General features: G+C 59.6%; 1 protein-coding gene and 1 long non-coding RNA gene across 2 annotated transcripts in view; one reads left to right on the top strand and one right to left on the bottom strand.

Annotated features, from left to right (window-relative positions):
- The first annotated feature begins 2,503 nt into the window (after window positions 1-2,503).
- LOC117008613 (advanced glycosylation end product-specific receptor-like) overlaps window positions 2,504-22,511 on the top strand; it is a 20,526-nt gene continuing 518 nt past the window's right edge. The window contains exons 1-5 of the mRNA XM_033082588.2: window positions 2,504-2,823; window positions 3,224-3,326; window positions 17,742-18,056; window positions 18,138-18,221; window positions 18,586-18,681. Of these exons, the coding sequence (XP_032938479.1) occupies window positions 2,821-2,823; window positions 3,224-3,326; window positions 17,742-18,056; window positions 18,138-18,221; window positions 18,586-18,681 (601 nt within the window). The 5' untranslated portion in view covers window positions 2,504-2,820. The remainder of the gene's footprint in view (window positions 2,824-3,223; window positions 3,327-17,741; window positions 18,057-18,137; window positions 18,222-18,585; window positions 18,682-22,511) is intronic.
- Window positions 11,989-13,046, bottom strand: LOC117008728. Its single transcript, XR_004420347.1, has 3 exons — window positions 12,928-13,046; window positions 12,211-12,231; window positions 11,989-12,122 (listed from the first exon to the last, which is right to left on the bottom strand). It is a non-coding gene; the product is annotated as an uncharacterized LOC117008728 (long non-coding RNA).

Below are 22,511 nucleotides of genomic sequence, written 5' to 3'. Positions count from 1 at the left end.
AGATAACCATGAGGAGCTGCCGGCACCCCACGGGTGACAGTGGAACCCCAGTGACAGCAATGAGAATGTGCTGTGACACTGGGAACACTGGGTGGCACTGGGGACACTGGGTGGCACTGGGGACAATGGGGGACACTGGAGGTTCCTGCCCGAGGGCACCACCTGTTTGTCCTCCCCCCACCCAGGATCCCGTGGTTGCCCACCCTGCCCCAGAGGTGGCCACGAGTGGGGAGTCCCATGCGGGGCTGCTCACAGCTCTCTGTTCCAGTGCTCCCAGTGCTCCCAGTGCTCCCAGTACCCCCAGGGGCTTCTATGAAAAATACTTTTCGCTGTCCTGGTAAAATTTAAAAGGTTTAATAAGACAATAGGAGACACATAAAGCAAAGGGTTAAAACGGCCGGGTGCTTGGCAAGCTGCCAGGAGCACACAGTTGCTTTGGGAACGCCCCTTTAAATAGTTTCACAATACATCAACCTGTTGCATATTCATAGTCCGTCTTACACAGTAAAATATTTCTGGGAACTGTTTAGCATGGCCACTCCTTGGGTCCACCTTTATAGACCGTGCGTGTTTCGTGGCTTGTGGTTTTAATCCTCTTCTTATCATCTTTTAATTTGGGTGCTGGTCCTGGCCTTTTGCAGCCAGGGAGTGTTGATAATTGTCATGTCAGCTGCAGGGTCCCATCACAGTTCACGGGCTGTTATCTCAACTAGGCAGGTAGTTTCAGCACATTACCTCTAAAAACTTATGTCTAACTTTGGCTATTAGAAGAAAAGAACCGTATATTCATACAGAAAAGACTATTTTAACATTACACATATAGCATTTATCCCAATAGTTGCGAAAAGCCAATAATATGTCATGCACTTATAATACAGCTTAGATCCTGCAGGGGACGAGCGAGAATGGAGAAATCTGGAACTCCCTGGAGCCACCATCCCCCAGGACAAGACCACATCCTTCTGCTGCAGGAGAGAGAAAGCGAATGTGTTGGGAGAGGCCATAACCCAACATCCCCATCCCCCACAGCTTCCCCAACCCTCCCTGCAACCCCTGTACCCCCTTTTCTCCCACCCTGAGGTTCGCCCAACCTGTTTCCTACTCAGGTGCACCCCAGGATCATCAATGCATGAACTGGGGAGATGTGAAATTGAGGAATTAAAGGAACAAAACTAAAATAAAAAGAGGAAAAGGTCCTGAGGATCAGCAGGGTACAGACCCAGAACCCCTTCAAATCCTTTGGGGATTGGGTGAACCCCCAAACTACGTGCATCCCGGGTGACAGCCCTGGGCCTTTATTCACCCCAAAATATGAAGCATGCAGGGAAGGAGCTGTGATCCATGGGCCTGCCCAGCCACTGCCCATCCCTGGCACCCCCATTCCCCTGGGATTTCAGTCAAGGGACCCTCATTGCTTATGTCCCTCCTGTCTGGGACTCCCATCCCAGGACTGCCATTCTCCAGGATCTCCATGGCCCAGGAACCCCATTCCCAAGGAACACTCTCCCCCAAAATTCCAGCCCCTACAATCCCTGTTCCTACAGAATCTTGATTCTCCCTTGATCCTTCATTTCCATGGACCCTCCATTCCTCCAGCCCCCTCCTCCCTGGACCTCCATCCATGACCCCAAATCCCTAGAGCTCACATTCCCTTTGGAATAACATCCCTGAGTCCTCCCAGCCCTGGTGACATCTCCTCTTCAGGAGCCCCAATCCCCTGGACCACATCCCTGGCTTCCGACACCCTCTTGAGCCCCACCACTCCTGGGAACTCATTGTCCCACCCTGTGCCACCCAGCCTTGTCTCTAGCCTGTCCCCACCCTGCCCACAGACTGTCCCCAGAAGAAGAAGAGCCACCCTGCCCCCACCAAGGGGCACCTACACAATAGGATAAGATGTGAACTCACTTCCTTCCCCTTTATCCAAAGAGCTGCCAACCAGGGGACAGGTGGCCCCAGCAGCAAGTGACAGCCACTGCCCATGGCCGGGGACAGCGGGATGGCCGGGAAGGTGGCGCTGCTCCTGTGGGGTGAGTGCCCCGGGCACGGGCCTGACGCCCCGGGGATGGGCCCTGGTGAGGCAGAGAGCGGTGGGGAGGGGGCACAGGAGAGCTGCGGTGTCCCCTGAGGTCCCCAAGGCCAGCAGAGCCAGTGTATGAGGTGACTGGGGTAGTGGGGTGGCCCTGGGGACAGAAGAGAGGGGACAGGAATGTGGGGACAATAATTGTGTGGGATTTGGGGAGGCATCATGGGGCTGATAGAGGTGACCTGTGCCAGCACAGGATGGCCATGGCATCCCCAATTCAGGGGTTTCCACAGTGCCCTCATGTCCTGCTGGAGCATGGGGTGCTTTCAGTGTCCCTTTGCCCGAAGGATCTGTGCCACACAAGGAGAGTTTGTGGACAGACACCACACCGGGTCCCACAGGTGCTGCTGTCCCCACGGTGCCACCCCCTTCCAGCCCTGTCCCTTCTCCCTTCCAGCCCAGACCCTCGGCCTCACTGGTGAGTCCTCAGGGGATGCCATGTCCCCGCCCCGCTGTCCCCAGCCCCGTGGTGGCCCTGGCAGGCTGGTGTCCCCTGTCACCTGCAGGTACCCAGACCACCCAGCTCCTGGTGGAGCCCCCCTGGATCCCGGCGGTGTTGTGGGACCGGGTGACACTGACCTGCCAGGGCTCGGGGACCACCGGTGCCACCTCCTGGTACAAGGGCAGGTGGCTCTGGTGGCAGAAGGGACCTGATCACTTCGTTGTCACCGAGAGTGGCACCTACCGGTGTGGCAGACCTGGCACTGGACTCAGCCCACCCGTGAGGGTGTTAAATGGTGAGGGGGGATGTTTACCCTTGCGCCTTCAGGGTCCCCAACAGATCTGGGTGGGCTCCATCCCTGGATCACATCCCTGTGTGACCAGAGCCTGTCCCCTGCACAAGTGGACATCCCAGAGCATCCCAGTGCACTGAGACTCCCTGTTAAAATGGAGGTCCCCTGGTGCCTCCCAAGGTATTTGGTACCCTGCAGACTCCCCACATGTGACAGGTCCTTCCTGTGCCACAGAGCGTCTTGTGCTGCAGCTGCCAGCACAGGCACTGCTGGAGGGGGACACGGTGACACTGCGCTGCCAGGGCTGGCAGGATGGCACGGTCACTGGAGTACGATTTTACCACGGGGACAAGGATCTGGGGTGACCCTCTGTGGGACCGAGGTGTCCCTGTCCCCCCTGCAGCTGCACCACAGTGACCACTACCGCTGTGGGGGCTGGGTGAACTCTGGGCCATCACCGTGGTGGGAGATGTCAGCGCCGGTGACAGTGACAGTGACAGTACATGGTGAGTGTGGGAATGGGGATGGGAAACCCCAACACCTTCCCAGCTTTCCCTCACCAGTGCCTGGGTCCCTCATCCCTCCTTTCATCCCTCCCTGGGTCACCCAGACCTTCCCATGTCCATCTCAGTTCCCTCCATCTTTGTCTTTGTCCCTCTCCAGTTCCCCCCATCCCTGCCCAGCACCCTGTAACCCTTCTGAGTTTCCAGCTCCATCCTCTGCACTCCCTTCCCTACTTGGTTTGCTTCCACCACTCCCTGCTTCCCCCCAGTCCCTCCCTGGGTTACCTCTGTCCCATCTCGTGTCCTCTCATCCCTGTCTGCATTAACTCCATCTCTCCCACGGACCAATTCACCTTCAATGGGATCCCCTTCTAACCCATCGTACTCCCCTCCTGCCACTCCCCACATCTCCCATGCCTCCCAGATCCGCCATCCCACACACGTTTCCCTACAGGGGTTCGGCTCTCAGGGGTGTCCCTGTCGGTGCAGGACCTGGGGAGACTGGTGGCACTGGAGGACCCAGACTCCCCCAGAAATCTTTCTCGTGTCCCCCTGCCTCTGCCCTGTGTCCCCTCGTCGCTCTCTGTGTCCCCTCACCCCTCCATGTGGTGACCCTGTGCATGACATTGCCCCATCAAACCCATCCCACCTATCCCCTCCGCTTTGTGCCAACCCCTCCCCCGAGCCTCAGCTCTGTCTGTGTCCCCGCAGTGCCCGTGGCCAATGCCACCATCACCCCCGGTCCCCCGGCACTCCAGGTGCACCCAGGTGATTCCGTGACCCTGCGCTGCTCGGTGCAGGTGGGCTCAGCCCCTGTCACCTTCACCTGGCTGCACAATGGGCACCAGATTGCCCGGTGTCATCTCCTGGACCTCGGGGACATCGATGTGGGACATTCGGGCACCTACCAGTGCGTGGCCACCAACCAGCTGGGACAGGACGGGCACCACGTGTTCTGGGCACTCAACCCAGAGCTGGCCCTGGAGGTGACACCACAGGGAACCACTGGACACCTCTGGAACACAGGTGGGGTCACACGGGGTTCCCATGTGGGTCTGAGATTCCTGGATCACAGATGATGCAGGGTCACCCCCTCTCTGGCTCTGGCAGTGACACCAATGGAACAGGGCACAGGAGGGGAACTCATGAGGTCACTGGGATTGCAGAACCTCTGGGGCGAACCCGGTGAGCCCAGTGTGTCCCCCTCTATTTCCTGCAGTGCCTGCAGTGATCGTTGGGATCCCTTTTGTTCCTGCTGCTGCTCATGGATATCATTGTGGCTGTGCATTGGTGGCACCGCATGGGTGGGTGACAATGGGTGATGGAGTCCTGGAGAAGGAGGGTTGGCACCCACAGCCCTGACTCAGGAGGGGCTGAGCCCCCAGTGACCTTGGCTCAGGGCCCTGGGGTGTCTGGGAGGTGCTGAAGGGTCGTGCAGGGATGTTGGGGGTTCTCTCAGGGCATTTTGGGGAATTCAGGGGGTGCCCCTCCCTGCCAGGCTTGGGGTTCTGGGGGGCTCATGGGCTGGGGAAGTGGGGTGGTTCAGGGTTTCTGGGGGCATCCGGGACACTGGGGGGACCTGGAGGGCATTGAGGCTCTGGTGGTGGTTCAGGATTGCTGAGGGTGGATGGGGAATTGAAGTCACCCCTCCAGTTTTCCTTTGCAGCTGCCAGGAAGCTCCAGGGAAGGTGAGTGCAGGCTCTGACCATGATTTGGGTTTTCCCCAAACCCCCAGGACCTCCCATCCCCTCCCACTCACCCCCTTATTCCAACAGGGCCCCCCCCGCTGGAGGATCCTCAGGCCACCTACATGGAGCTGCGGGGGCCACATGGGCAACCTTGGGAACCCAGTGACATCTGTGGCAATCTAAAGCAAAAGTTGTGACACTCTGGGAAGGGGGAGGCACTGGGTGACACGAGGGGCTCCTTCCATGGCTCCTGTTCTTGCCCATCCTTCCAACGGAGGTGGTCATGAGTCAGGAGGAGGCTACACAGAGCACCCTGTGCTCCCCATTTCCTCTCCCAGTACCCCCAGGGTCTCCCCCATCCCCTTGCCCGCACCTGCAGAGACTCCCCAAGCCCCATCTGAGTGCTGCAAATGCCCTCAGTGACTTCCCCATTCTCTGGCCGCAGTGCTCGCAGCACACCCAGGGGTTCCCCATCCCCCTCCCACCACCCCTGTCCCGTCCTACTTTCAAAGGGGGACTCGGCGAGGATTCTTTCTGATCGATTGCTCAGATGAAAATGAAGCACAAATGCGGCAATATCAGATCTGAGAACTGTTTATTGATAAAGGAGGGCAAGTGTTCTCACCAAAGGGGGATAGAAGAGAGAGTGGAGAGGGAAAAAGCGAGAGAAGCAGAAGACAGGGACAGTGTTACCGCAAGAGCCCCGGGCACTCTGTCAGCACCAGCTGGGCAGGTGCAGTGTGCGTGTTGCAATTCGCGGCGAGCCCTTGGGGCTTCTGTGAGTGCCTGGGTGTGATTTCAGAGCGGTGGCACCTGCGTGTCTGTGGCACCAGCGAACGATGGCTGCGGGCTGGTGCTGCTGGACTGGTGGCTATGGGCTGGTGCTGCAGCACTCGTGGCCATGGGCTATAAAGGCACAAAGCACCCACACCCTGGCCCAGCAGAGCCGCCGGCTCCACTGAAAAGCCGTGCCCCGAGCTCAGGAGAGAAGGCGAGCGTAGCCCCCAGCTTCGGAAAGGAGCCGTGCTGCAGGAAATGCCGAGCGGCCCCAGCAGCTCCAGAGCCCGCACACTCCGCGCAAAGCCGCGGGCAGGCACAGCCGGGGCTTCGGGCGCTTCTGGAGCACAAGACTCACCCGGACGCTGCTGCGGCACTGCCAGAGGGCAGGAGTGGCTGCCCCGCACTCTCGGGGCAACCAAACTGCGCCCCAGTTCTTTTGCAGGTGCACACGCAATTGAATTCTGGATCCCGCTTGCTTTGTCCCTCTTCGTGTGTCTTCATATCGCTGGATTACAAGCGGTTTCAAAAGCGACAAGAACATTTTCTAGCAGTCTTTTCAACATGAGAAACGGACTGCAAAGGTAATCTTTCCATCGCTCGTGGGCAAAGGAACAGCAACAGAGCCACGGACACTGGGGACAGTGTTCAAAAGTTTTCCGGCACCCTCGGGGCGGTCCTTTTAGCAGTCTGTAATTTTTTTTTTATATCATGTCGGTAGTGAATTTATTGCTACCATGTCACCCCCTATGGCCACTGTGTCACCGGCTCGCTGGCCGTATCTCTGCCACGATTCCAGATCGTTGCTCTGCTGCTGCTTTGCTCATGTTCCCCGGCTCTCCAGATCGTGCCCCACGTCTCCTTGGATGCAATTATTTTTTTCCCTTTTCTTTTTTAGCTTTTTCCTTTTATTTTTTTTTTTCTCTTGGCTCTCAGCTGTTCCCTCACCACAGTTCTTGAGACCACGTGCCCACAACTCGTTCAGCCATGCTCCCATGCCCAATGGCGTGATATATTTTCCAGTTTGTGACCTTTTCTTCTTTCTTGCCGTCTTGTGGCTGGCTGTAGCCGTAGCCTTTCGCTACTTTGTATATTCCGTTTCTGACTCCCTTGGTTTCTTTTGACCCATCACTTACAGCATCCCAGAGAGTTATTCCCAGCCTTTCCCCCCCTGAGGCTGTCCAAAACACTCCTGGGGGTGACAAAAAATCCTCTCTCCTGACCCCATCCCGAGAGACTTTTGAAGAGCTCTGGGTCATCTTTAACTGCTATCTTAGAGAGAATAAGCTGCAGGACATTCAGTGTGGCCTGTTCTCCTTTTGACAGCACCTTTCCCATCCTTCCAGCCCCAGCCGCTCGCCTTTCCCACTGTCCCCGCTGCAGGGTACAGATTTTTTCCAGAGCCTTTCTCCCAGGAGCCTTCTTTCTCCTGTACCCCTTGGAGCCGCCCTCCGACTGCCCCCAGCGCGGTCCTGCAGCGCCATCTTCGACCAGGCCTCGCCTCTTTTCACTGCAAAGTGCCCTTCAGAGTGCAAAGGGCCCGATGCTCTGCTTCATTAGCACGGTGTTAATCACGTCGGTGAGTCACCGACATGCAGGAACTCAGCACTTGTGAACAACTAACCAGTGTGATAAAGCAGAAACCGTTTTATTGTTTACATGATGCTCTACTTCCACATTCTAAAACTACAGTAATTTTACAATTATAAGCCGCACCATTTTGACTAAAATTTTGCTCCCACCCTGGAAATGCGGCTTACACTCAGGAGCACCTAATATGTGAAAAATTTTCTGAAATTTCCAACCCCGGATTTGCAGCCGAGGTGCCAAGCTGAGCACCTGCCAGTAAAACCCAGGTTTACGCGATTGTTACAAATTGGCTACTCTGTTGCGCGGTGGGGGGAGGTGGGCTCTGTGCCAGCAGCACAGGGTGGGGGAGGCGGGGGGCTCCGTCCTTCAGGCAGCGCAGCCTGAGGGAGAGGTGGGGGGCTCCATGCTGCCATTCCCCACGGCTCGGGGGGGAGGCGAGGGCTCCCTCCTGCCGGCCCCGCGGCTTGAGTAGGAGGCGGGGGGCTCTGTGCTGCCATCCCTTTGGCTCAAGGGGGAGGCGAGGGGCTCCGTGCTACCATCCCCACGTCTCGGGGGTGAGGCGAGGGGCTCCGTGCTGCCATCCCTGCGGCTCGGGGTGGGAGGCAGGGGCTCCCTGCCGCTGGCAGTGCTGCGGGGGGAGGTGGGGAGCTCTGTCCTTCAGGCAGTGCAGCCTGGGGGAGAGGCGGGGGGCTCCATGCTGCCATGCTCACGACTCGGGGGGGAGGCGGAGGCTCTTTCCTGCCAGCCCCGTGGCCTGGGTGGGAGGCGGGGGCTCCCACTCCCGCCTGCCACCACCGCCACGGGAGCAGGGGGGCTCCTTCCCTGTCTGCTGCCACCGCCGTGGGTGCCGGCGGGCTCCGTCCCCACCTGCCACCGCGGGGCAGCACCGGGCTGCGGCGAGCCAGCCCAGCAGCAGCGGTGGCCGGCCCCGAGGGACCCCGCTGAGCGGCAGCGCTGAGCTGGGCCACCTGGCCCCGTCAGCATCCCTGAGCGGGCTGAGCCCGCACAGCCCGAGCTGAGCCAGTAAACCTCACAATCCCGTGATTCTGTTACTAATTGGCAACTTTGTTGCACGCAGGTCCTCACTGCGAATGACAGAGCGGCGTATAATCAGGTGCTGCTTATGTATGCACAAAGAACGACATGTTGCTGACACCCAGAGATGCGGCTTAATATCAGTGTGGCTTGTAATCATGAAATTACTGTAGTGTCCATGGGATCACTCAGGACTTGATTGGTGTCTCTGTCTTGTCCACACGCTCTGCTTGCACCTCTCAGGATATAGGATTGGTTCACTGCTTCCAGTCCCTTCTTTATCTAAGTTCTGGCAATCTGGGTATTCTGTTTTTCAGAATTGTCTTTCCCACATTAGCACAATTTATGTTTCAGTAGCCTTGACAAATTCCAGAGTGTTTGATAAGAATACATAAAATTGGTTTGTCTGGGGCAAACTGTAGCCTGAGCTGTTCAAACACATGGCTACAGTGGGCACCAATGGGAGCACGGGGGGTAGGGACACAGCGGGGGTGCCCTGAGAAAGGGACCTCCAGTGTCCCCAGTGCCCCAAGTGTCACAGCACATTCCCATAGATGTCCCCGCATTCCCGCGGTCGCCCATGGGTTGCTGGCAGCTCCGCGTAGGTCACCTGGGGATCCTGGAGTGTGGTGGCACGGGGGGACACTGCGAGAGACACTGGCTGTGGCATCTGGGCAGGGGGACACTCATGGGTGACGTGTCCCTCTGCGTGTGTCCCAGCCCAGACTCACCCCCCGGCTGCTTGGTGCTCACGACGTGGGTGTACAGCACCTCCCCCTCCTCTGGGGGGCCGGGGGCTCCGGGGGGGGCCCTGAGGGAATAAAGGGGATATGTGGGAGGCAATGGGAGGGCTTGGGAGTTGGGGTCAAAGGGGAGAGTGTGGTTTGAGCCCCCCACTCACCTTTCCTGCTGCTTCCTGGCAGCTGCAAAGGAAAGAGGGGAGGGGTAACTGTGGGGTCCCCAGGGCCCTGAGCCCTCTCAGGAATCCTCAAACCCCACTGCACCCTCCATTTCTCCCAGGACCCCTGAGCATCCCTGGTACCCCCCCTCAGAACCCCTGAACCACTCCAATGCTCTGGAATATCTGACCCCCAGATGCTCAAGACTGGCATGTAGGGGGATCCTTCAAATTCCCCCAGGATCACTGAAAGAATTGCCAGAATCCCTGAAATGCCCTCCAGCACATTACCAAATCCTTCAGGACCCTGAGCAAACATCCTGAGCACTCAGGACTGCCCAAGCACAGGGCTGTAGGTGCCCCCACATCGACCCCACATTTTGGTTGCCCCCCAGCTCCCCAAGGCCCCCACTGTCCACAGTGTCACCCACCCATGTTGTTCCACCAGTGCCAGCCCACAGCTCCAGCCACGAGCAGGAGCAGGAAGAGGAGGGACCCGCCAAGGGCTGCGGCCACTGCAGGGGACAGAAGGGACACATCAGGGTCACCTGTCACTGCAGGGCTCCTGCAATCCCAATGACCCCGTGTGACCTCACCTGTATTCCAGCGGTGTTCAGTGGTTCCCTGTGGTGTCACCTCCAGGGCCAGCTCTGGGCTGAGTGCCCGGAACACGCGGTGCCCGTTCTGTCCCAGCTGGTTGGTGGCCACACACTGGTAGGTGCCCAAATGTCCCACATGGATGGCCCCAAGCTCCAGGAGGGGACCCTGGGCCACCTTGTGCCCGTTGTGCAGTCAGGTGAAGGTGACAGGGGCTGAGCCCACCTGCACTGAGCAGCGCAGGGTCACGGGGTCACCTGGGTGCACCTGGAGTGCCGGGGGACCGGGGGTGATGGTGGCATTGGCCACGGGCACTGCGGGGACACAGACAGGGCTGGCACCTTGCAGAGTGGGATGAGGATGCTGTGGGTGTGGTCACTCCCTTCCCGAGGGTCCCGCACACCCAGGACAGTGACGTTCAGTGTGGGGCTCTTGGCCACACTGTCCCCGTTGCTGACCTCCCCACTGATAGTGGCCGCTGTCATTGTCGCCAATGTGCCGCAGCTCTAGGCGAGGACCAGTATCCAGTGGTGTCCCCAAACCCTCCCGGTGCCAAGAGAAAGACAGGGGACCTGTCCCCATGTGGCCACCACACAGCTCAGCTCCAGGCGTTCCCCAGTGCCCCCTGTCCCCTGGGGGGCTGCACTGACAGGGACACCCCCGAGGGCAGGACCACTGTGGGGGGACACAGGAGGGATTGGGGACATTGGAGGAGTGGGGGACACCAGGAAACAGGGAAAGACTGAGGAAGGGAGAGGATCACAGAGAGGTGAGGGGATCCAAGTGAGGAGGAGGAGGGGCACCGTGAATGGGGGAAGGCTTGAAAAGGGTGAGTTGGAACTCAGCGAAGGATGGGGGATTCAGGGAGGGAGCACATGGAAAGGGTTGAAGCGAACCACTGGGAAGATTTTGGAGTCCCAGACAAGAATGGTGGGCCATGTGGAAAATGTAAGGACCTCAGAGAGGGAGAGGTGCATCCAGGAGTGCTGAGGGGATCCGTGGGGGCTGTGGGGGCTCCCCGTGCCCATCCCCACACTCACTGCGCACCGTGATGCCGAGCCAGGCGCTGCTCTTCTGTACGGCCCCTCCCTCGGAGCTCACCTGGTAGCTGTAATTCCCTGAGTGGGAGACCTCCACGGCGGGCACCAGGAGCTGCGAGGACCCCTGCGGGCCCCCCACCAACTGCCTGTCCCGGTAGAAGCGGTACAGGAGGGGGGCTGCGGGCTGCAGGGGGCTGGGGGTGCTGAGGCAGCTGAGATTGAGGGGGGACCCCTCAGGGAGCTCGGGGGGACCCTCCAGCACCGGCACCGAGAAGAGCTCTGGGAAGGAGATGGGGGAGGGGACTGTGACTCTGACTCCACTGAGAAGTGGCATTGGGGGTGTCAGGACATTGGGGTTCCAGCCTTGGGGTGCTCACCGTGCACTGTCACTGTCACCGGTGTTGACACTGCCTTTCCTGAATCCATCAAGCCCCCACAGCGGTAGCGGCCGCTGTGCTGCAGCTGCAGAAGGGGCAGGGACAGCTCAGAGCCCCTGAAGGACCCCTGCAGATCCTTCTCGTCCTTGTAAAATCGCACCCCAGTGACAGGGTTGTCCTGCCAGCCCCGGCAGCGCAGTGTCACCGTGTCCCCCTCCAGCAGTGCCCGTGCTGGCACCTGCAGCACCAGCGGCTCTGTGGGACAGGAGGGTCCCGTCACACTGAGGAGCCCCAGACAGGTCCAAAGTGGGTGCCCACTGGCACCGGGGACATCTGGGTGGAGTGTGCACTGTGCGGGAGGGTCCCTGGGACACCAGGATCAGCCCCAGTGGCACAGCTGTCACCACGGGGGTCCCACCACACTGGGATGCGCTGGGATGCACTGGGATGTCCATTTGTTCAGGGGACAGGCTCTTGCCACACGAGGGCTGTGAGGCCATCACTGAAGTGGAGCCCACCCAGACCTATCAGGGAGCCACCCTGAGCATTTCAGATTCCCCCCTCACCGTTTGACACCATCACGGGGTTGCTGATCCCACTGCCAGGTCTCTGACACTGGTAGGTGCCACTCTCGGTGACAGTGAAGCTGTCGCACCCCTTCTCCCCCCAGCGCCGCCCGTCCTTGTACCAGGTGGTGTCACCGGCGGTCCCCGAGCCCTGGCAGGTCAGTGTCACCCGGTCCCACAGCACCGCCGGCGTCCAGGGGGGCTCCACCAGGAGCTGGGGGGTCTGGGCACCTGCGGGTGACAGGGGACACCAGCCTGCCAGGGCCACCACGGGGCTGGGGACAGCGGGGCGGGGACATGGCATCCCCCGAGGACTCACCAGCGAGGCCGAGGGTCTGGGCTGGAAGGGAGAAGGGACAGGGCTGGCTGGGGGTGGCATCGCAGGGAGAACACAACCCAGGGTAAAGGAGTGGGGGCTGTCTCCAAATCGTCCCTGTAGGGACAGCATTTCTTGTGGGAAAGTGCATGGGGGTGGTCCACAAAAGACTTAGAGAGGTTATGGGCCATGCCTGTGTCACAGCCACCCATGCACCACATCTGCATGGCACGGATGTTTTGGGGACAGGGACACTGTGGCCACCCTGGGCTGAGGCAGAATATGGAGACCCTGTGGACACCCTGGGCACGAGGACACCACGGACACACCCCGTGACCCCAAGGTCATCCCCAGCAGCTCATGATCCCATCCCCAAGATCCCATCCCCATGGTCACACCCTCACAGACCTTGTCCCTCTACTGTCCTTGCATCCCAGTTCCCTTGTCCCTGTCCCAAAAGTTACCTGCTCCCACAGGAGCCAGTCCCCACATTCCTGTCCCCAGAATCCCATCCCAAAATTCCTGTTGCCCTGTTCCTGTCCCCAAAGCCACCCTGCATCCCCAGTCACTCCAAGGTCCACTGTGGGTAACACAGACTGGCTCTGTTGGCCTTGGGGAGACCTCAGGGGACCCCGCAGCCCCCCTGTGCCCCCTCCCCACCGCTCTCTGCCTCACCGGGGCCCATCCCCGGGGCGTCAGGCCCGTGCCCGGGGCACTCACCCCACAGGAGCAGCGCCACCTTCCCGGCCATCCCGCTGTCCCCGGCCATGGGCACTGGCTGTCACTTGCTGCTGGGGCCACCTGTCCCCTGGCTGGCGGCTCTTCCGATCAAGGGACAGGAAGCGGTGTCACATCTCGTCCTCATGCGTAGGTGGCCGTTGATGGGGGCAGGGTGGCCACAAGCTGTACCCAGGCTGTGAGCAGGGTGAGGACAGGATGGGGACAAGGCTGGGTGGCACAATGTGTGACATGGAGTACCCACGAGTGGGGGGCCTGGAGAATGAGAGGAGCCAGGGACAGGACCTGGGGGAATTGGGGGTCCCAGGAATGGGGACCCTGGGGAATGGAAGTGCTTAAAAGGGGAAGTTGTCAGGGATGGGGCTGCAATGGGAATGGGGGTTTCCAGGGATTGGGAGGATCCAGGAATGGAGGTTCCCAGGAGAATGGGGACTCCAGGGATTTGGGGTCATGGATGGGGATCCTTGGGTTGAGAGTGCCATGGAATGGAAGGTCCTGGGAGAATCAAGGTCCTGGGGGAGGGTGGTTCCATGGATGGAATTTGTGGGAGAGGATTCCTTGAGAATGCGGGTCCCAGGCCATGGAGATCCTGGGAAATGGCAGTGCTGGGATGGGGGGTCCCATAGAGGGGGGGGCAGAAAGAATGGGGGTCCCTTGATTGGAGACCCAGGGGAATGGAGGTACCAGGGATGGGCAATGACTGGGCAGGCCCGTGGGTCACAGCTCCTTCCCTGGGTGCCTCAGATTTTGGGCTGACCCAGGGCCCAGCACAGCCTCCAAAAGTGCTGCTGGTTTGGAGTTCACCACAGGCAGATTCCGGGGAATCTAGATCTGTGTCCCCCTGCACACCCACGACCATTTTCCTCTCTTCTATTTCATTTCCTTCCTTTAATCCCTCAATTTCAAAACTCCCCAGTTCGTACCTTGATGATCCTGGGGTTCACCTGAGCAGAGAATGGATTGGGGGAACCCCAGGGTGGGAGAAGCAGGGGTGGGGGTCTGCAGGGAGGGGTGGGGAGGATGTGGGGGATGGGGGTGTCCGGCTGTGCCCCCCAACACTTTCCCTTTCTCTCTCCTGCAGCAGAAGGAAGAGGCCGTTTGTGCTGAGAGTCACATGGGGGTGGGTTCTGTCCTGGGGGCACATCCAGGGGTCCAGTCCTGGGGGTTCCTGTCCCAGGGGGACACATCCTGCCCAAGGGGGTCCTGTCCTGGGGGATGGTGGCTCCGGGGGGTTCCAGACTTCTCCATTCTGCCTCATATCCTGCAGGATCTGAGCCGGCAAGAGCAGCTTGGGAATGGAGCCCCAGGCAGGAAGGAGCTCCCAAACTGCTCCTCCTTGAAGCCAGTGGCCATCCAAGGGTGGGCCCAGCCATGGCCCAGCCCCAGTGCCCAGGGATGGGCATTGGCCAGCCCTGCTCTGGCCAGCCCCAGGTGGCAGCCAGGACCTGAGGCTCCCCCCGCCCCCTTGGCTTTGATTCTCGCAGCTTTCGAGCTGCTGCAAAGGTGAGAATTCTGTGGGGGAAAAAGGCCTGCCTGTGGTTTGCTCAGCCCTGCAAGAAGCACAAAAGCCAGGCTGAGCCCAAGCAGTGGCTCTGCAGGGCCTTTGATGGTTTTCAGAGCAGGGCTGGCTGGAAAACCCCGCCTTGAAGGGGCAGCTGTGAGGGAACCAGTCCGGAAATGCAGCAATTGATCATTTGGTGCCTGTCCCCAAGGCACTGAGAGAGCCCCAAAAATCCTGCAAATCCCACCAGGATCTGCTCAACAGCCTGAGCGGGACCCTCCTCCTTGAACAAAACCTGCAGCCCTCTGGAACCTCCCAGAAAGAATGTTTGGGTTCTGGATGTGGGCAGCAGAAGAGAGGGAAAAGTGTGGAAATGTGGAGCAGGGGCTGCAGCCGTGGCTCTGGGGCACAGGGGTGTCCCAGCAGGAGCAGGGAGTGCCCAGGCAGGGGAATTGAGGGCAGGGTGCAGTGCATTTCCCAGGGAATCAGAGCCTGAGGGACACACGGGCATTTCCACAGATTGCTGTGGAACCAAATGCAGCCTGGGATTTCCCATCATCAGGGCAAGGTCGTCACAGGCGTCCCCTTCAGTTTGGGCACCCCAGAGGTGCCAGGGCCCCACTGGGGACAGCGGGAATGCTCAGGGACCCCAGGACAGAGGTGCCCAGGATGTGCCACCTCTGGGACAGGAATCCCCAAGGACGTGGCACCCCCAGAACGAGGAGCCCTCTGGGACAAGACCCTGGGGCAAGACCCAGGTGTCACCAGCCCAGAGGAGCCCTTTTCCCTCAGGGCAGAACTCCTCTGGATGTGCCCCCCAGGACAGAATCCCCGTCCTGGCCTCAGCATAAACAGCCTCTTCCTTCTGCAGCAGGAAAGAAAAAGGGAAAATCTTGGCGGGCACAGCCAGAGATACCCATGCCCCACAGCCCCCCAACCACTGCCTCCAACCCCCTTTTGGCCTTCCTGGGATCCCCCACCTGTCACCTGCTCAGGTGTCAGGTGAGATGGCTGAACCAGGAAATGGAGGGACAGGAAAAAGCCCCGGGGTGTGTGGGGCAGAGAGCCAGAACCTCCCAGGACAAGCCTGGGGTGCCCTCCTGGCCATGAGCACCCTGTGGGGGCTGTGTTGTGCTCTGAGTCAGCCCAAAATCTTAGGCACCCTGTGAAGGAGCCCTGTGCCCACCCAGCCACTGCCCATCGCTGGGACCCCCATTCCCCTGGGAACCCAACCCTGGCACCCCCATCCCCTTGGTCTCTCCTCCCTGGGACCCCCACCCCAGCACTGCCATCGCCCAGCACCACCATGGCCTTGATCCCATCCCATGGCTGCTCCTTCCCCCAGAGCCCCCATTCCCCAGGGTCCCCATTTTTCCCCCTGCACCCCCAGCCCTGGGACCCACATGCCCTGACACCCATCCTTGGCTCCCTGCAACACCTCAGCCTCCAAATTCGGCAACATCCTGTCCTCACCATGTCCCAACATCACCCCCATGTCCCACAAGGTCCCCACACTGCCCATAGCCCACAGCCTGTCCTCACCCTGCCCCCACCAAGGGCCACCAACACGTGGGAACGAGAGCTGAGCTCGCTTCCTGTCCCTTGATCCGAAGAGCTGCCAGCCAGGGGACAGGTGGCCCCAGCAGCGAGTGACAGCCAGTGCCCATGGCCGGGGACAGCGGGATGGCCGGGAAGGTGGCGCTGCTCCTGTGGGGTGAGTGCCCCGGGCACGGGCCTGACGCCCCGGGGATGGGCCCTGGTGAGGCAGAGAGCGGTGGGGAGGGGGCACAGGGGGGCTGTGGGGTCCCCTGAGGTCCCCAAGGCCAGCAGAGCCAGGGCATGGGCATGGACCCCAGTGTGACCAGAGTCGTGGGGTGGCCCTGGGGACAGGAACAGGGGAACTGGGATATGGAGATGGGAACAGGGGGATGGAGATGTGGGTACAAGGATGTGGCAAAAGGAACCTTGGGGCTGGGGAAGCTGTGGGGACAGGGACAGAGAGACAGGGATGCAGGGATGCAGGGACAAGGGCCTCATGCCATGCAGATGGGGCATGGGGACAGGTGCCATGGGAATGGGATCACGGTCACAGGGCCAATGGGGATGTGGCTGTGGGGACAGGTGCTGTAGGGCTGGGGGAGGTGACCTGTGCACACATGGGGTGTCCAGAGTGTCCCCATGTCCTGCCTCAGCCCAGTGTCACTGAGGTGTCCCTGTCCTCAAAACGTCTGGGCTGCACCAGTGTTCCCTTGGGGACATTTTGGGTACAGACAACAGAACTGGTCCCCTAGGTGCAGCTGTCCATGCGGTGCCAACCCCAGCCAGCGCTGTCCCTTCTCCCTTCCAGCCCAGACCCTCGACCTTGCTGGTGCATCCTTGGGGGATGCCTCGTGCCCCACAGAGCCGCTGGTGCTGCAGGTGCCAGCACGGGCACTGCTGGAGGGGGACACAGTGACACTGCGCTGCCGGGGCTGGCAGGACAACCCTGTCACTGGGGTGCGATTTTACAAGGACGAGAAGGATCTGCAGGGGTCCTTCAGGGGCTCTGAGCTGTCCCTGCCCCTTCTGCAGCTGCAGCACAGCGGCCGCTACCGCTGTGGGGGCTTGATGGATTCAGGAAAGGCACTGTCAACACCGGTGACAGTGACAGTGCACGGTGAGCACCCCACGGCTGGAACCCCAATATCCTGACACCCCCAATGCCACTTCTCAGTGGACTCAGAGTTACAGTACCCTCCCCCATCTCCTTCGCAGAGCTCTTCACCGTGCCGGTGCTGGAGGGTCCCCCCGAGCTCCCTGAGGGGTCTCCCCTCAATCTCAGCTGCCTCAGCACCCCCAGCCCCCTGCGGCCCCCAGCCTCCCACCTGTACCGCTTCTACCAGAACGGGCAGTTGGTGGGGGGCCTGCAGGGGTCCCTGCAGCTCCTGGTGCCCGCCGTGGAGGTCTCCCACTCGGGGAATTACAGCTGCCAGGTGTGCTTCGAGGAGGAGGTCGTGCGGAAGAGCAGTGCCCGGCTCGGCGTCACAGTGCGCAGTGAGTGTGGGGATGGGCACGGGGAGCCCCCATAGCTCCCACGGGAGCCCCCCGGGTACACCCGTGTCCTCCAGAAATCTTGCTTGTGTCCCCCCACCTCTGCCCTGTGTCCCCTCATTGCTCTCTGTGTCCCCTCACCCCTCCATGGGGTGACCACATCCCCGACATTTCCCCATCAAACCCATCCCTCCCGTGCCCCCCTCCCCCCACAGCGGGTGCCAGCCCCTTCCACCCGACATCAGCCTTGTCTGTGTCCCCGCAGTGCCCGTGGCCAATGCCACCATCACCCCCGGTCCCCCGGCACTCCAGGTGTGCCCAGGTGACCCCGTGACCCTGCGCTGCTCGGTGCAGGTGGGCTCAGCCCCTGTCACCTTCACCTGGCTGCACAACGGGCACGAGGTGGCCCGGGGTCCCCTCCTGGAGCTTGGGGCCGTCCATGTGGGACATTCGGGCACCTACCAGTGCGTGGCCACCAACCAGCTGGGACAGGACGGGCACCGCGTGTTCCGGGCACTCAGCCCAGAGCTGGCCCTGGAGGTGACACCACAGGGAACCACTGGACACCTCTGGAACACAGGTGGGGTCACACGGGGTCACCGGGGTGTTCAGGACCCCCGGGGTTCAGGGTGACCCCGCTGTGTCCCCTCTGTCCCTGCAGTGGCTGTGAATGTCGGCAGGACCCTCCTGTACCTGCTCCTGCTCCTGGCTGTCATCGGGGGCTGTCGCTGGTGGCACCGCCGGGGTGGGTGACAATGGGGGGACATGGGGGTCCCAGGGATTGGGGTGAAGCCCCCAGAGTGGGGGGGCCATAGGGTGGCACCAGCAACTCCTGACTTGGGTGAAGCTGAGATCCCAGAGACCTGAACTGGTGGTCCTGGGGGATTTGGGGAGGTCTTGGAGGGTGGTGCAGGGATGTTGGGGGTTCTGTCAGGGGTTTTGGGGCAGTTTGGGGGCTCAGGGGGCACTCAGGGGTCCCGAGGGTGTTCAAGGGCCCTGAAGCCCCCACAGTCACCCCTCCCTCCTTTCCTTTGCAGACCTCAGGAAGGAGCAGGAACGCTGACTGGGGGGCTCCAGGTCTGACCCCCCCCATTTTACCCTCCCCACAGGAAGCCCCGCACCCCACAGACCCTCTCTTATCCTTGCAGGCCTCTCCAGGAGCCCTCGGCCCCCTGCAGGAGGGGGCAGTGCTGGACCCCCATGTTGTGGGCACTGAGGGGGCAGGGGGTGAGTACAGGGGGGACAGGGACACGTCACGCATGGGTGTCACCCCCACCCAGGTCCCCAACCAGGGAGTGTCTCACATGGACCCTCAATCACCTCCCAGAGGTGACCACGAGGAGCTGTCAAGACCCCATGGGCGACAGCGGGACCCCAGTGACAGCTACGAGAACATTCTGTGACATTGGGGGCACTGGGGACACTGGCGAGCACTGGGGGCACTGCAGGTCCCCACCCGAGGGCCCCCCCGTGTTTCCCCCCCAGGCTCCTGTGGTTGCCCACCCTGCCCGGGAGGTGGCCACGAGTGTTGGGTCCCACGTGGGGCTGCCCAGAGCTCCCCGTTCCAGTGCTCCCAGTGCTCCCAGTACCCCCAGGGGCTCCCCATTCCCTCCCCCAGTGCCAGGGGCACAGGACCCTTGTCCCTCTCATTGGACACAAAACACAGCTTTTGGATTAAAGCGGCAGAAATGGTTTTGGTTTGTTCAGCTCTGCCTGCTCAGCTCGGTCCCGCTCAGGTTGTTGAGCAAACCACAGGCAGGCCTTTTCCCCCACAGAATTCTCACCTTTGCAGCAGCTCGAAAGCTGCGAGAATCAAAGCCAAGGGGGCGGGGGGAGCCTCAGGTCCTGGCTGCCACCTGGGGCTGGCCAGAGCAGGGCTGGCCAATGCCCATCCCTGGGCAGTGGCCAAGGTGAGAAGATATAGGAAACCTTCCCGGCAACCAAAAATGGTTCTGTGGGTAGAGATGGATGCATATAGCCACACCAGCCCAAAATCCCGGTGAGAGGCAGCAGAGCCGTGTGTTTGTGCACAGGGATGGTTCAGCAGCACGGCTGAACTGTGGGAACCCCGGCCCTAATTACAGCAGCTCGTTAAGGGTCTGCAGCACCCAGAGCAGAACAGGGCATTGGCCCAACCAGCTCCAATTTCAGCCCATTTTGCCCTCCCAAGCCACTGCTCCCGGCCCGGGCTGTCCCTGTGCTCCAGCTGCAGCTGCAGAGCCCTCGGGGCTGTGGCTCTGCTCTCAGACTCCTCCTCCTCCCCCTGGGGCTGCTGTGGCGGGACCAGCAGTGGCCCAGCAAGAGCAGCAGCTCCAAAGGTGCTGTGGAGCCCCTGAGGAGCCCTGGCAGTGTCAGCAAGGAGCACCTGCTTTCCTCAACATGCCAGGGGAATGCAACATTGCCAGAGCTGCTGTGCCAGGGCTGCAGGAGGAAAAGGCAGGGAAAGGCTGAGGGGTTTCAGGAATGGTGGTGGAAAGGCACGAGAGGTGCTGTTGTGCCCCTGAGAGCTGCCTGGGCTTGGGTGCTGCCTTCCTTGCGTTGGGCATCAGGGAGAGCGGTGGTGGGTGCTGCGCAGGGTGTGTGCCTGGCCCCAGGACACTGCTGCTCTGGCCCTGGGCACTGGGATCCAAGCTGCTACCTTGGTCTCTTGTGCCTGGGTGCTGCCGGTGCTGGTGCCGGGAGCGATTGGTGCAAAGCGTGAGTTTGCCAAAGGAGCGATTTGCCCTGGTCCCTCCCGGCCGAGGCCGCCATGGCCCCTGAGGGGTTGGAGCTGGCACCGGGGCGCCCCCTGCTGGCCGGGAGTGCTCCCTGCAGCGCCCCCTTCTGGCCGTGCCCAGAACTGTCACCAAAGATGAACAAACAGCCCTGAGCAGGTTGGAAATTTCTCTTCTTCTCTGCTGTTTGGGCTGCCATTTTTTATAAATTTTCTAAAAATTTGACTCATTCCTTTTCACACATTTTTCCTGCAAACTCCATAATTTTCACAGTTATCAATATTTGGAGGGGTGGGTCCTCTTCGCATTCCAGGAAGGTTCCTGCTTTCCTCGGCAGATGTTTCTCTTTTAAGCCAAGACAGTTTCCAACTCCTGGATTTCAGCATCGATGGGGCAGACACACCAAGAGCAGACTGGGTCACACACTTGGCTTTGCTCTGCCTTTTAAGCCCTTTGGCGACCAAGAGCCCTCTCCCAAGGTGGGACTCCTGGTCACTGGGTCACTCAGGAGCTGGATTGGCAGAGTGTCCCCCTGTCCCCAGTGTGTGATGGTGACAGACTGACTGACACACAGGGCCCTGTGTCACCAAAAGCAAGGCTTACCCAGCCCTGCCACTCACAGCTGTTCCAAAATGTCTCCAGATATCCAACTTTTCCTGTCCCTCACACCCCACCCTGTGCCATGGCCTGATCCCCACTACCCTGGAAAAGGGGGAGGCTGCGAAACCCCCAGGGCCTTTGTGACATTATTGTGTGGGGAACATGGCACAGGAGAGGTTTGAGACAGGGGAGAAGAGATTCCAGAGCTTTGGTTTGTAGTGGCAGCCCAAAATTGGAGAATCCCATTCCTATAGCATGACAGAGCTGAACAAAGAAACACTGAAACACTAATCTTAAAGAAATTAGGATTTTAGTTCAAAGTTATAAGAAACTGGGCTTGAGATAGTTACCTGAAACTTAAATAATTTATTGTCTGTCAATTTATGTTTGCTCAGCTGTGCTTGCAATGGGAAAGGAAGAAACTAGTAGTTAGGTCCAAAGAACATGAACAATTGCAACCAGAAACTCATTCTTTGCAAAACTGGAGTTGCCCCAAAAACCATTTGTATTGTCATTGATAGAAAAGGTCAGGGCGAGAAAAGCTCTGCTTACTTCCTCCTTCTAAGACCACCCACCACAAAAACGACCCCAGACTTAATTCAAGAAGCCAACCACAAATGCTTAATAGCCATTCACGCTAATTACCATAAGAAGCAGGGGATGGGAGTGGCTGGTATTATGAATATGTATTTGTTAAAACCTTTTGTCAATAAGTAGACTCTGTGACCACCTGTAATTTTGCAGTGCATATTAGGGGGCTACCCCACGCTGCTACCCAGCGCTGAGTAAACATACCCTTTCTAACTTTAAATTGTTAGAGAGTCTTTTGTCCGTCACAGTTGAGTATCGGTATTAGACCACTACTCATATTTTGGTAAAGCAGTTGGCGACTCTGGTGGGATACTTCTCTCTGCTGAGGGGCCAGTGGGGTTCAGGACCCCTCTAGGGCTCTGTCATGGTCCGCACAACCTGAGCGGGGGTTGTGATGGTTCTTTCGACCGCGGGGTGCAAAGGACAACAGCAAGAGACTAAGGTTTTGTTCAGCAACAAGCAGCAAAGCAATTTATTGAGGTCCAACAATTCAGTTTTGGGGTAATGGTAAGAAGGAAAGAGAGATAAAAAGGTAATGAACTAGAGAGGGAGAGAAGGGACACAGAGAGAGAGAGAGAGAGACAGAGAAAGAGACAGAGACAGAGGGACAGAAAGAATAGAGAGAAACAGAGGGACAGAGAGACAGAGAGAGAGAGAAAGAGAGAGAATAGGGGGAATAGCTACCAACAGATGGGACGTCCTCGGATCATCCGGTGATGTCTTCCATCCGTGGGGAGAAAGAAGTCTCCAAAGGTCTCTTCTGAGGGTGATAATTTTATAGTACATTTCAAGGCGAGAGGCCACTGGTCAAAACGTGGGGAGAGTTATGGACCATTGTGAGTGAGGCCTGTTGAGTCAGCTGCAGAAACTACGGTTCAGCCTGCACCTGCTAGGGCACAGCGCACCATGATGATACAGCACACAACCAAACCCAGTCCATTGGAACATCTGCCTTGGCATGGCTCAGCACCTCCTGCCTGGAGCGAGTGGTGGGGGTCTCAAGGTCTCAGTCACTGACGATGATTGTGAGGCAGAATCAGGCAATCTTCGGACCGACTCTTACAGGTGCCCACCTGGGATCTTTCTAGGAGGAGGGCTCCTTTTCCTCGCTAGCACCCTGGGGAGCAGAG

The sequence above is a fragment of the Catharus ustulatus genome, chromosome 30 (assembly GCF_009819885.2).
Source record: "Catharus ustulatus isolate bCatUst1 chromosome 30, bCatUst1.pri.v2, whole genome shotgun sequence".
Taxonomy (NCBI): Eukaryota; Metazoa; Chordata; class Aves; order Passeriformes; family Turdidae; genus Catharus; species Catharus ustulatus.
This window is presented reverse-complemented; position numbering and strand designations above follow the sequence as displayed.